General features: G+C 41.4%; 1 protein-coding gene across 1 annotated transcript; it reads right to left on the reverse strand.

Moving 5' to 3' along the window:
- Positions 1-1622: 1622 nt before the first annotated feature.
- On the reverse strand, positions 1623-11691 carry LOC144706705 (4-hydroxy-tetrahydrodipicolinate reductase 2, chloroplastic-like). Its single transcript, XM_078579704.1, has 8 exons — positions 11456-11691; positions 10246-10483; positions 3982-4115; positions 3638-3712; positions 2272-2373; positions 2075-2184; positions 1907-1994; positions 1623-1833 (listed from the first exon to the last, which is right to left on the reverse strand). The coding sequence occupies exons 1-8, from the start codon at positions 11627-11629 to the stop codon at positions 1765-1767; spliced, it is 990 nt and encodes a 329-aa protein (XP_078435830.1). The 5' UTR covers positions 11630-11691; the 3' UTR covers positions 1623-1764.
- Positions 11692-12560: the final 869 nt, after the last annotated feature.

A 12560-nucleotide genomic window follows, 5' to 3' on the forward strand; every position in this document is an offset into this window, starting at 1 on the left:
AGTGACAACTAAACATATATCAATTGTCATAGTGCTGTACTAAATATACTTTCCATTAAAATAATGAAATTCGATGATTATTTTAGTACTACATGTGGTTTATTCTCAGAAGATAGTCGAATATGTAGACCCTTTCATGGCTTAGAGGCATACCCAAAATTTTTCTTGTTGATGTAAACTCTAGACAACTATTCCTTGGCATGGGTTGGTGTTGTATTCCATCATTTTGTGTAGTGGAGCTTGAATTTTGTCTCAATAAGTTTCTTATTTCCTTATTGAGACACTAATGCATGTTTATATTGCATAGAAATACAACGAATTTTGACTAAACTGTTGTAATATCTGTTCCCACAATTGGAACCCATCTCAGATATCTACCTGTGTTAATTTTGGGGAAAAAATGCGAAAACGTTAACATCACCCTTCCTTTCCAATTTATCTGGATGCCTTTGCATTTTAAGAGTCGTAGATTTCCCACCATAGTATGATATGGTTAGCCTATGATCATCATATATGGACTTGGATTTTATTCTCCACCTTTATAGAACTTTTGGGTTTGATGGCTTGTTATAACGAGGCGAGCTAGTTCATCCAGCAAAACGATAAATTGTTCCCACAGCATATATGCAAAAGATGTATGTTAGAAACTATGGATCTGGGACTTCAAAGATATATAATTTATATAATTTGAAAGATAATTGAAATAGGAATTGTGTAGTTGTGCTGTTGTTAGGGATGGGATCAGACCATCTTTGGATGAACCATTACCAACAATGTGAGGATAATTCTCATTGAAAAAAAAGGTGTAGTCTCATCTCTTACTGCAGATGGTTGGGACAACACGAGCATGTCCAGGGTACTTTGAATCCCAATTTACAGCAGCCTATCATCTGTTGATAAGCTGATTAAGAAAAAAATAACTACAAAAGAAGAGAAAGAGTAATTATTATATTTTCTCAGAACCATAGTGTGCAACTGATTTGAGGATCTATGTATTTCTTAAAGTATAAATACTTTTCAACAATACCATAATTGGAAAAAACTCTGTGCTCTACCCACCCTGACTTGTAAGTGTTTACCAGACATATATTGGGTCCTGCTGGCCTTGCTATTGGGCCCACTTTTGGACCAGACTGGACCAAGTTAGATATATTAATTGTGCATTGGCGAAAACCTTAAAGAAATATAATAAATGCTAAAACATACTATAAATATAGCTTCCTATAGTTTAGTTACACAGTTATAAATTATTTAAATATATTTCTATTTATGTCAGCTATCGACATCCAACCCTACAGACAAAGATGAATGCCGATATCAGGAGGGATAATGGTATCAATACTGTAGCAACTGAATATTGGTAAAAACAGATTGGATAAGCCCATTTCCAATATGAGTTTCACATCCGTCCCAATTTGTCATCCAATATCAGGCTTGGGCAGGGTGAACACTACATTCATCCGATATCAGTCCCAATTTGTAATTTTACTTAAAAAAAGAAAGAGTAGCTCCAATATCATCCAATGCCTTCAAACTCTTATCCAGTGCTCCCACCTTTCCGCATTTACTTTACCTCCCAATTAAATATGAGAAGAGAAAATTGTAATTTGCTAGTCTCACGATTACCCACTAAATGGCCACATAATATTAGACTCATTAAACACAAGAATCTCATTACAATCATGCCAAAATATTCTTTGCCTAAGATCTCATAAGTTGGAATCATCGTCATCATCATCATCATCATCGTCATCATCATCATCATCATCTCATGTTCCCCTCCCGGAGAACATCGATCATATTGTAGATCTTCTTTTCTGCCTTTTCCTGAATCTGAAATCCACCAAAACCATAATCAGTTCTACTGATGAAACAGAAAGACTGTCCTCCCTGAGCAGAGTACAACCTTCTTGGCCAGGAAGACTGCAGCATCTATAGCCCCCTCTGCATAAATCGACCTCCCGCATACATTGTGCTGGAACTCAAATGAGACCCTGAAAGATTGCAAAACGCGACTTGAGTTACCCAAACATCAAACTTCGTGACAAATAATCCAAAGTTGCGGATGACATACGTGTTATCTGGAGATGTCAAATGATAGAGATGGAAGGCATGGCCTGACAGATGCTCCTCAGGCACACCCACAACCTCGAGCTGCTTCCTGGGATCCCTGATCAGCTGGATCTGCACCATGGAGATGATGAAATATGAAATTTAGGGTTTCCAGGTTTAAGAGTTTCGACAAAAGCGACAATTAGGGTTACATCTCACTTCATCCAGATCAAATGAGACGCCCAGTTTGTTGAAGCAGGCAATTATCGCCTTTGCTGTGCCAGAGGTGTCTAGTTTGGTAGACTGATGAGATTCCATCACCTGAAGATTCAAAGATAAACTCAAAATGAGGATAAACTGAAAGTACTTTATTACATTTTAATGTTGTTAGGTGAAATTTCAGAATTTTGTTTTATTGTTGAAACTTAGTGGGAGCGTTGGATTCCATTCTCTTTCTGAATTTATTTATAATTTCTGTTAGGGTTTGTCCACCTATAAAAGAGTAGACTAACCAAGAGTTTCTCGAGTTAGTTGAATTTCTCCTTCATTCTGTCGCCCTGCATCTTTCTACCTCATCTTTGCATACTTTCTCTACCTTCCAAGATTTATCTACTCTACTATTTGACACGATCGAAGTAACTTATATCATCTTCTATGTAATTACACAACAAAGGATATAATGAAATGCTTTGATTGAGTTCTTTTCCATGTGGTTCAATTGAGTCCAACAATAGAGAAAGTGCAGGGGAAGAGAGATTAAGAGTTCCTAGGGTCGAGAATTGAACCGGAATGGTCGTAAGAGATGTCAAACAGAGGAGGTAGGGATCTACTAGGGAGGAGCCACTTGAAGGCACGGTGATGTAGAGATGATCATGAGGGACAAGGACTGTAGAGGGAGAGATGGGACCCAGACTTTGATTGGAGGAGAGACAAGAAGCTCAAACTTCATAACACCCCCTGGCTGCCCTCCTAAATTGAAGGCTGCCCTATTTAAAAGGAACATAAAGTGGAAAAGATATGAATGCCCCTAAAGGACAAAAGGGGGGAATGCCCCTGAGGAAGGTCAGGTATTGTATCATTTTTCTACCTTTCCTGAGAAGAACCTTCAATTACAATAGTAGGTACACTATGAAGTGAGGAAGATATCCAGTTAAGAAGACTGGGGGAACGACATTAAAGACTTCTAATAAGAGCACGATCACACCTCAGATCCAACAAACAATCTGATGATCATGGTCAGACCTCAGACGATGAAATAAAAGCACGACAACATGTGACCCCTGAACATAACCCTCCGTCATGAAATACTGTTTTTCCAGTTGATGAGCTTCTTAACTGGATGATCTGACCAATTCTGTGACTGCCATAAGCAAGCCTTTATTTTTTTGGACAAGTAAGAACAAAATGGGAAATTTTCTTTTAGGCGACAGTTTCCTCAGATCGGCACAACAAAGAATTAAACATTTGTTCCTTTAGAGGAGAGTAATATGTAACTGTGGCGTGGGATGGATTTAATTTAATTTGTCTGGAGATTGATTTTTTCCCACGATGTCCACCTTACGTAGGATGAACTGATAATTCATACCTGCAGTGAATAGCCTGAGAAAGCCCCAGGAAATTGTTCTGCCATGATCTCCATTGCTGCCAGAAACGCAACTACCTGAAAATGTCCCAGCAGGCAGAAATAACCATAATATGATGGCATCAAGATTAAAGAAACTATACAACAGAGATAAAAGCCCTAGTAAATCAAGATTGTCTAAAAATCTTCTTTTTCCTTCATGAAACATCATAATGTCATTTTTTTCTTCATTGACAATCAAAATCTCGGCGTTTTATCCTGGAACATCAAAATCTCATCGTTCTCTTCTCCGATTGTAAGAATCTCACGTTTTCTTTTCCTAAATTATAAAAATCTTAAGAGCATACCTGCTTCCCCATCTGAGGAGAAATTACGGCATAGACATTAGCCTCCTCTGCTGTTTTATACATCAATTCTCTGTTCCCACCGGTGGTTCCCATAACAAAGGGTACACCAAACTTGCAGTACAGATCAGTGTTTGCTGCACCAGAGGCAACCAACTCATTAAAAAAACTCAAGCTAAATAAGATAACCATAACATATTGGAAAGTTTTCTTATTTCTTTTCCTAAATTTAATTTGAGATCCTATAAATTATTACTGTTTAAATCAATTTCAAGATTGAGCAAAAAAGGCTTACGACTGATAGCATCAGGCACTGTGAAGCCAGTGATGATTACAGAGAATAGAACATCCTCCTCCTCTGAAGGGTCATGAGGAAAAACATCTTTGTTCTCCAAAATGACCTCACATAGATGTAGGGATAATGTACTCCGCTGACCAGAACAAGAGGATGGCGACTTGTCATTCATCTCCACCAACGCGATGAAGAGGATGATGAGTTTGTGTTACTCTCGTTGGTAACAATGAATGGAATGTGATAGATCGGAATCCAATGTATCTCAAATTGCGAACAAGAAGAATACAAACAAGCTAGCAATTGGATCGGACGGCTCCTCCCTCCTGCGGTCGGTGCTCCTTCACGATCTCCTTGGGCGGTAACCCTCTCGGTTGACTCCTCCCTCCCGCGGTAGTGTGCCCCACCGCAGCTCCCAGACCTTGGCGTAACTGCCAAGAAAAGGAAAGTCTACCTTCTCCTGGGTGTGACATCTTATTTATAGGCCCAAGGTACCGGTCTCCTCCTTCCTCGGGTTAGTTAGCCTGGTCAACATCCCGTTGACCAGATCTGGCTCCTTTTCTCTGGTACTTCTTATAATACCTTCTATCAATACCTTCCCCTTGGAGTCTCAGCTTGACCCCAAGCTGGAAGTCGGGAAAAGCCTCGTGGAAGCGATGAACCTGCTCCCAAGAAGCTTCAGATGCTGGAAGATTAGCCCACTTAACCAATATCTCCTTCCCGTAGGGCGTACTGCGAACCTTGAGGATGTCCTCCGGGTATACCTGCCATTCATAATTAGCAGTTAGATGTAGGTGTAGTTCTTTTGTAGCTGGTTGATGAGGTCCCAGAGCTCTTTTTAGTAATGAAGCATGGAAGACTGGGTGTAATGTGCTCTGAGGGGGCAAGTCTAATTTATAAGCGACAGCCCCAATTTTTTGGAGAATTTTATAAGGTCCATAAAATCTGGGACTGAGCTTTTCACATGGTTTTTGCGCCAGTGATTTCATTCTATAGGGTCGAAGTTTCAAGTAAACCATATCACTCTCCTGAAACTCTTCATCACTTCTATGTTTGTCTGCTTGGAGTTTCATTCTTGAGTGGGCTTTAGATAGGTGTTGCTTTAATACTGTGATGATCTGATCCCTTTCAATTAATAGTTTGTCGATGGAGTCAAAAGGCGATGGTGGTGACCCATATCTCATGAGTGATGGTGGATCTCTGCCATAGACTGCTCTAAAAGGTGTAGTTTTGATGGAAGTATGGTACGCCGTGTTATAGTTGAATTCTGCCCAATGAAGCCATTTCTTCCATAATTTTGGGTTTTCAGAAGTAAAACATCTCAGATAGCATTCCAACCCTCTGTTGGTGACCTCTGTCTGGCCGTCCGTTTCTGGATGGTATGAAGAGCTGAATTTTAAGTGTGTTCCTTGGAGATGATGTAATTCCCTCCAGAAGTGACTTGTAAAAAGGCTCCCCCTATCCGATATAATAGAATTTGGAATGCCATGTAGTCTGACTATCTCTTTAGTGAATACTTCAGCAATGGTGAGAGCTGAGAATGGATGCTTAATGCCGATGTAATGGCTATATTTACTTAGACGGTCCACTACGACCAAAATTGAGTCAAATCCTTCTGATTTAGGTAAGCCTTCCACAAAGTCCATTGTAATGTCCTCCCAAATTTGATTAGGTATGGGTAAGGGCTGAAGTAATCCTGCTGATGACAGAGTTGATGATTTTTGTTGCTGGCAAACTTGGCACTGATTAACATATGATTTAATAGTTTTTCTCATCCCTGACCATTTGACCTGCTGAGATATTCTTTTGAGGGTCCTTAGATATCCCCCATGCCCTCCGATTTTTGAATCATGGAACTCCTGTAAAATCTGAGAGATCAAGGAAGAATTGTAAGGTAAAACGATCTTTCCTTTCCAGAGTAGGAGCCCCTGTTGGAGTGAGTAATTTGGTGCTTGTTCACATCCTGATTTCAATTTTTTGATAATATCACTAAGTTTGGAATCTTGTTGTAGTTCTTGAGTAAGTATCTATTTATCTAACCAATGCGTCTGGGATAGTGAGTTGCACTCTCCGTTGATTTCTTGAATGGATCTTGATAAGGCATCAGCTACCACATTCTTCTTGCCAGCTTTATATTGGATGCTAAAGTCGAACCCCAGTAGTTTTGATATCCACCTGTGATACTGCAGAGGTACCTCTTTTTGCTCTGAGAGAAATTTTAGACTGAACTGATCCGTATATATGGCGAATGTATTGAATAACAAGTAGTGTTTCCACTTATGTACAGCCCAAACTACTGCCATCAACTCTCTTTCATATGCCGACTTGAACCTCGATGTGCACGGAAATGCTTTGCTAAAATATGCCACAGGGTGTCCTTGTACTAACACTGCTCCCACTGCTTGGTCTGAGGCATCTGTTTCAATGCTGAAAGGAATAGAAAAATTAGGTAGCTTAAGAACAGGAGTTTCTGCCATTGCCTTCTTTAGTCGGTTGAATGTTTGCTCACTCTCAGCGGTCCAATTGAAAGAATTCTTTTTTAAAAGGGCAGTGAGAGGTTGGGCAATAACTGCATAGTTAGCTACGAAACGGCGATAGTACCCAGTGAGCCCCAAAAAACCCCTTAATTCTTTCACTGTAGAGGGACTTTTCCAATTCTGAATTGCCTCAATTTTTCCGGGATCCGTGGGGACGCCTGCCGCCGATATGCCATGCCCCAAGAACTCTATAAATTCACTCCCAAAACAGCACTTCTTTGGATTAACATACAGATGATTATTAGAAAGTAGCTCAAATACTATGGCTAGGTGCTTCTCATGCTGTTGCAAGCCTTGGCTGTAAATGAATATATCATCGAAGAATACAAGAATAAATTTGCGAAGGTATGCTGAGAATATTGAATTCATGAGTGCCTGGAAGGTAGCCGGGGCATTTGATAAACCGAAAGGCATTACCTTAAATTCGAAATGCCCATGATGTGTCTTAAAGGCAGTCTTATGGATATCATTTGGATGCATCCTGATTTGGTAATAGCCAGATTTCAGGTCTATCTTAGAGAAAACTGTAATCCCATGTAGCTCTTCCAAGAGTTCATCGACCATTGGTATGGGAAACCTATTGGGTATGGTCATTTGGTTTAGTGATCTGTAGTCAACACATAGTCTATATCCCCCATCTTTCTTCTTGACCAGTAGGGCGGGACTTGAAAAACAACTATTCGAGTGTTGTATCACTTGGGAGACCAAAAGTTCTTTGACTAACTCCTCTAGGACGTTTTTGTGTAGGTGCGAGTATCGATAAGGTCGCTTATTAACTGGTTTTGCTCCCGGTATTAAATGTATCTGATGACCACAACTTCTGGTGGGAGGTAGGGTGTTGGGCGATTCAAAAATTTGTGGGAACTTGCTTTTAATCCGATGTAAACATGAATCAAGTGGAGAAGTAAGTACCTCGTGAAGAGAGTGTGTGTGGAGTGACTTGGCTTCCTTAAATTGAACGATAGACTCTTCCCACTCTTGATGAGCTTGATCGACTTGGAACTTAGAGTATCTGAGCTCTGGGTCAGAAATAATAGTATGAATCTGTCCATTAAGACAGAACTTCAGCATCAGGTGATGGTAATTGCAATGGAACCATCCCAGGGACTTCAACCAAGGGACTCCTAAAATTATGTCACAGCTGCCCAACGGAAAAGGAATAAGATTTTGTTCAAACTGGAGCCCTTGAAATGATATCGGTATATTAATACAAATTCCATCTGTCAGCTTGCGATGCCCGTCGCCTAGTGTTATGCTGATTCGATGATAAGGGTGAACTGGAATATTCAATTTCTGAATCACCATGGGCTTGATGAAATTGAAAGTGGCGCCACCGTCAATGAGGATCCGTACTCGATGATTGGAGATATAGCCATAGAGCCTGAATGCACCTGGTTTTGGTATCGAAGATGATTTGCTTGCCTGGACAGACATAAATTCTCCGTAATATAATGGCCCTTCATCAAGTTGCATTAAGTCTTCTTCTGAAATAGGTAGCTCCTCGGGTTCCACCTCCTCCTCCAGCATGTAGATACTCAATTTTTTCTGGCAACGATGTCCCAGAGTATATCTCTCGTTACATTGATAGCATAAGCCCTTCTCTTTCCTTTGCAAGAATTCTTCTGTAGATAGCTTCACCAGCTTTTTCTTATTTCCTGGTTGAGGAACTTCGTTCCTAGCAGGAGCCTGGTTAAGCCTCATTTGTTGACCACTGTAAGAGGTCTCTCCCCTTTGTGTATAGTTTGTTCTCCTGTATTTATCATGAGCAACAAGAGTAGTATTGGCATTAGTGAAATCACGACATTCCTTACCATCCAATATAGCCAAATTATTTTCGGCCTCAATCGAATAATCCATAATTTCCTGGATTCCAAATGGCCGGTACTTGTTCAATTCCACCCTGACCTCAGGCTTCGGTCCTCTGAGATAAGCGGTTTCTTGAATGTCTGGAGGTACATGAGATAAGAAGGCCACCAAATCCTCAAAATCGGATCGATACTGTGAGACGGTGCTTGTCTGTCTTAGGTCCATCAGCTGTGTGCACAAGGAGCGGTTTGATAAGTTGTACCTTTTTTCAAAATGTTGGCCGAACACTGCCCAATGTCCAAATCCAAGATTTTCCTCAGTGTAAATAAACCAGCCTTGAGCATATCCTTCCATGTGGAGTGAAACGAGTTGCAATTTTTCCTTGTTGTTCCATCTGTGAATTTTAAAGAATCTTTCCACGTCATTTAGCCATATTTGGGCGTTAGATCCGTTAAAATAAGGTAAATCCCCTTTTCTAAACATCACCTTCTGTTCTGCTACTGGATCTTGATTAATCTGTACAGGACCGTACCTGGTCGGCTCCCTCTGGGAGGGTCTTGTGGATGAAACTTGGTTGGCTTCCAGCTTTGAGTTCATCGCTTGAAGTTGTTGCATGATGCCCGCGAGAATCTCCGCCGGTACTGGAATGTCGTCAATTTTGGACTTCCCTCTGGCGTCCTCTTGATCCGACATGATATTGATCTTGGATTGAACTCGAAATCTTCCCCCAAATAGATCGTCTGGCTCTGATACCAGATTGTTACTCTCGTTGGTAACAATGAATGGAATGTGATAGATCGGAATCCAATGTATCTCAAATTGCAAACAAGAAGAATACAAACAAGCTAGCAATTGGATCGGACGGCTCCTCCCTCCTGCGGTCGGTGCTCCTTCACGATCTCCTTGGGCGGTAACCCTCTCGGTTGACTCCTCCCTCCCGCGGTAGTGTGCTCCACCGCAGCTCCCAGAACTTGGCGTAACTCCCAAGAACTTGTCAAGAAAAGGAAAGTCTACCTTCTCCTGGGTGTGACATCTTATTTATAGGCCCAAGGTACCGGTCTCCTCCTTCCTCGGGTTAGTTAGCCTGGTCAACAGCCCGTTGACCAGATCTGGCTCCTTTTCTCTGGTACTTCTTATAATACCTTCTATCAGTTTGTCATCGTCCTCTTCCTACATCCGCGAATTGTTGACGGATGAGAGTCTTCTTCGAAAAAATGTTGATGGATGAGGATGATGGATCATCACCGTCTTTTGTCACTTTCTCTTGTTATATTCTTTTAGATGATGAGGGACAATGACCGGTTGTCATCTTCCTTCATTCATCTGTGCCTATGGCGACAATGACAGTTTTCTCTGGGTAATTCTGGCCACAGATTACGACGATGACACGCTGCTGGTGCAATCGTCCCTCGTAAATAATGGATCTATCATCGACAACAAACCCATCAGATACCCTTCACCAAATGACAAACATGACCTTGCTGAGCCTGAATAATAACAGGCCCACTTAGGTTCTTATCATATTCATAAGAAGTTCGGCGATTGTCTCACTTATTTTTCAAAATAAATTTGAGATCCAACAAATGATTCCAAAACGAAAATTAATTCTAAGACCAAACAGAAAGAGCTCACGATTGACAGCATCAGGCACTGTGAAATCAATGATGATAACATTCGGGTGCTTATCCAAAACTGAAGATAGAACGTCTCCTTTCTCTGAAGGGCCATGGAGAACAACATCAGTGTTCTTCACATGGATCAGCTGTCCTGCTTCACTCGGACCGCTAAATGATGAAGGAACTAACTGCAGCCCGGCTGATACTGCTGCTTCGGCAACAGCCTTCCCCATTTTCCCGGCGCAACCATTCACCTACCAAGGTTAAATTTCCATGAAAATTCAGCAAAATGCATATTCAGCAAAATCTTGCTGCCTCGAGGAAGTTACTATTGCGGATTATTTTTCAGATTTCTCAGTCATGCCAAAGGATCATAATGCTGGACAGAAACGAATGCTAGAAATAATCTTCAAAGCACGTATGATTCAACTTCAGAATGGAGACTAGAATTTAACATACTTGAAAATATTTTCTCCTTCATAGATCATAGGGATTTCCTTGATTAAATGCTGTGAAGCTACGTATTAGTCAACATAGCACAAGCTGAATAGTCTGTAGTTTAAAGGCGACATCCCAAGGCAAAACCAAGGAAACATACAGAAGAATTGATACTAGCGACAAAAAAATCTGAAATCTTCCCTTCTCGTTAATATCATCCATCTGGACGCAGGCGTATTGAATTGATACTAGCAACACGGTTTTATCTTTCATCGACAATCTAAACGATTCTCCATGACAAGAGTTTGTTGAAGCTAGTATCGGTCCATCAAAGTGTTACCTTACTTTTGCTCCGAGATATTTCCTTCAAAATCCGAACTCATATTTTAATAGTTTCAAGGGCCCCAAAGGTTCCCTTCTGCTCAGCAGCCTCCAGCAGGAAGCACAAATTTAACTGTTCGGCAGGAAAAAAAACACAAATTCATCTTCCCTGACTGGATTTTGTTGAAGCTGGCATCAATCCATCAGAATATTACCCATACGAACTCTTATTTTACTTGTTACAACGGCCCAAAACCTCACCTTCTCATCGACAGCCTCCATCAAGAGGCAACCCATCAGCAAGAAAAAAAAAAGACATGAACACCCAAACTTTCCCAAAACCCTCACAAACCCTTGCAACAAATTTACCAAACACAAATGCCCAAACACAAAAACAACAAAAACAACAAAAAATACAAACTTTCCAAGCATCTGCTAAGAATTATGTCTAGTTCTTTAGAGCTTACCATTACGGGGAATAGGGCAGTGGTTTTAGGGATGAGGGCGAGGGATTCCGTAGAAGCGGTTGCGTTGCTCATTACAATGCCGCGCGTCTTCCTCCACCTCTGGCTGCCTCTGGTAGAGCTTGTTCTGAAGAACGACGAGGCTGTGCCCGTCGACGGGGAGATGAGCGACGCCATGGCAATCTGAACAGATGGGAGTGAAATGAAAACTTGGCTGTACTGGAAAGCGGAAAGAACAGTCGAGGTTTTTCCCTTTTTATATGGGCTTTTTAGAAAAAGGTTTTTTTTCTCTTTTTTCCTTCTTCTTTCCCCCCAAAAAAATAGAAAATATTAGGACTGAAGCAATCACGTCTTGGCACAGGACTATGTATTCGGAGTTGTTTTTATATTGAGTCTCTCTCTCTCTCTCTCTCTCTCTCTCTCTCTCTCTCTTCCCGTCTCTCTCTTTCTCTCTATCTTCCCTCTCTCTCTCTCTCTCTCTCTCTCTCTCTCTTCCCGTCTCTCTCTTTCTCTCTATCTTTCCCTCTCTCTCTCTCTCTCTCTCTCTCTCTCTCTCTCTCTCTTCCCGTCTCTCTCTTTCTCTCTCTCTTTCCCTCTCTCTCTCTCTCTCTCTCTCTCTCTCTCTCTTCCCGTCTCTCTCTTTCTCTCTCTCTTTCCCTCTCTCTCTCTCTCTCTCTCTCTCTCTCTTCCCGTCTCTCTCTCTTTCTCTCTCTCTTTCCCTCTCTCTCTCTCTCTCTCCCCTCTTTCTTTCTTTCTCTCCCTCTCTCTCTTCCCTCTTACTCTCTCTCCCCCTCTTTCTCTCTCTCTCTCTCTCTCTCTCTCTCTCTCTCTCTTCCCGTCTCTCTCTTTCTCTCTATCTTTCCCTCTCTCTCTCTCTCTCTCTCTCTCTCTCTCTTTTTCTCTCTCTTTCTCTCTGTTTTTCTGTGTCTCTCTTTTTCTCTCTCTCTCTCTCTCTTCCCGTCTCTCTCTTTCTCTCTATCTTTCCCTCTCTCTCTCTCTCTCTCTCTCTCTCTCTCTCTCTCTCTCTCTCTCTCTCTCTCTCTCTCTCTCTCTCTCTCTCTCTCTCTCTCTCTCTTCCCGTCTCTCTCTTTCTCTCTATCTTTCCCTC

The sequence above is a fragment of the Wolffia australiana genome, chromosome 8, assembly GCF_029677425.1.
Source record: "Wolffia australiana isolate 7733 chromosome 8, ASM2967742v1".
NCBI classification, from domain to species: domain Eukaryota; kingdom Viridiplantae; phylum Streptophyta; class Magnoliopsida; order Alismatales; family Araceae; genus Wolffia; species Wolffia australiana.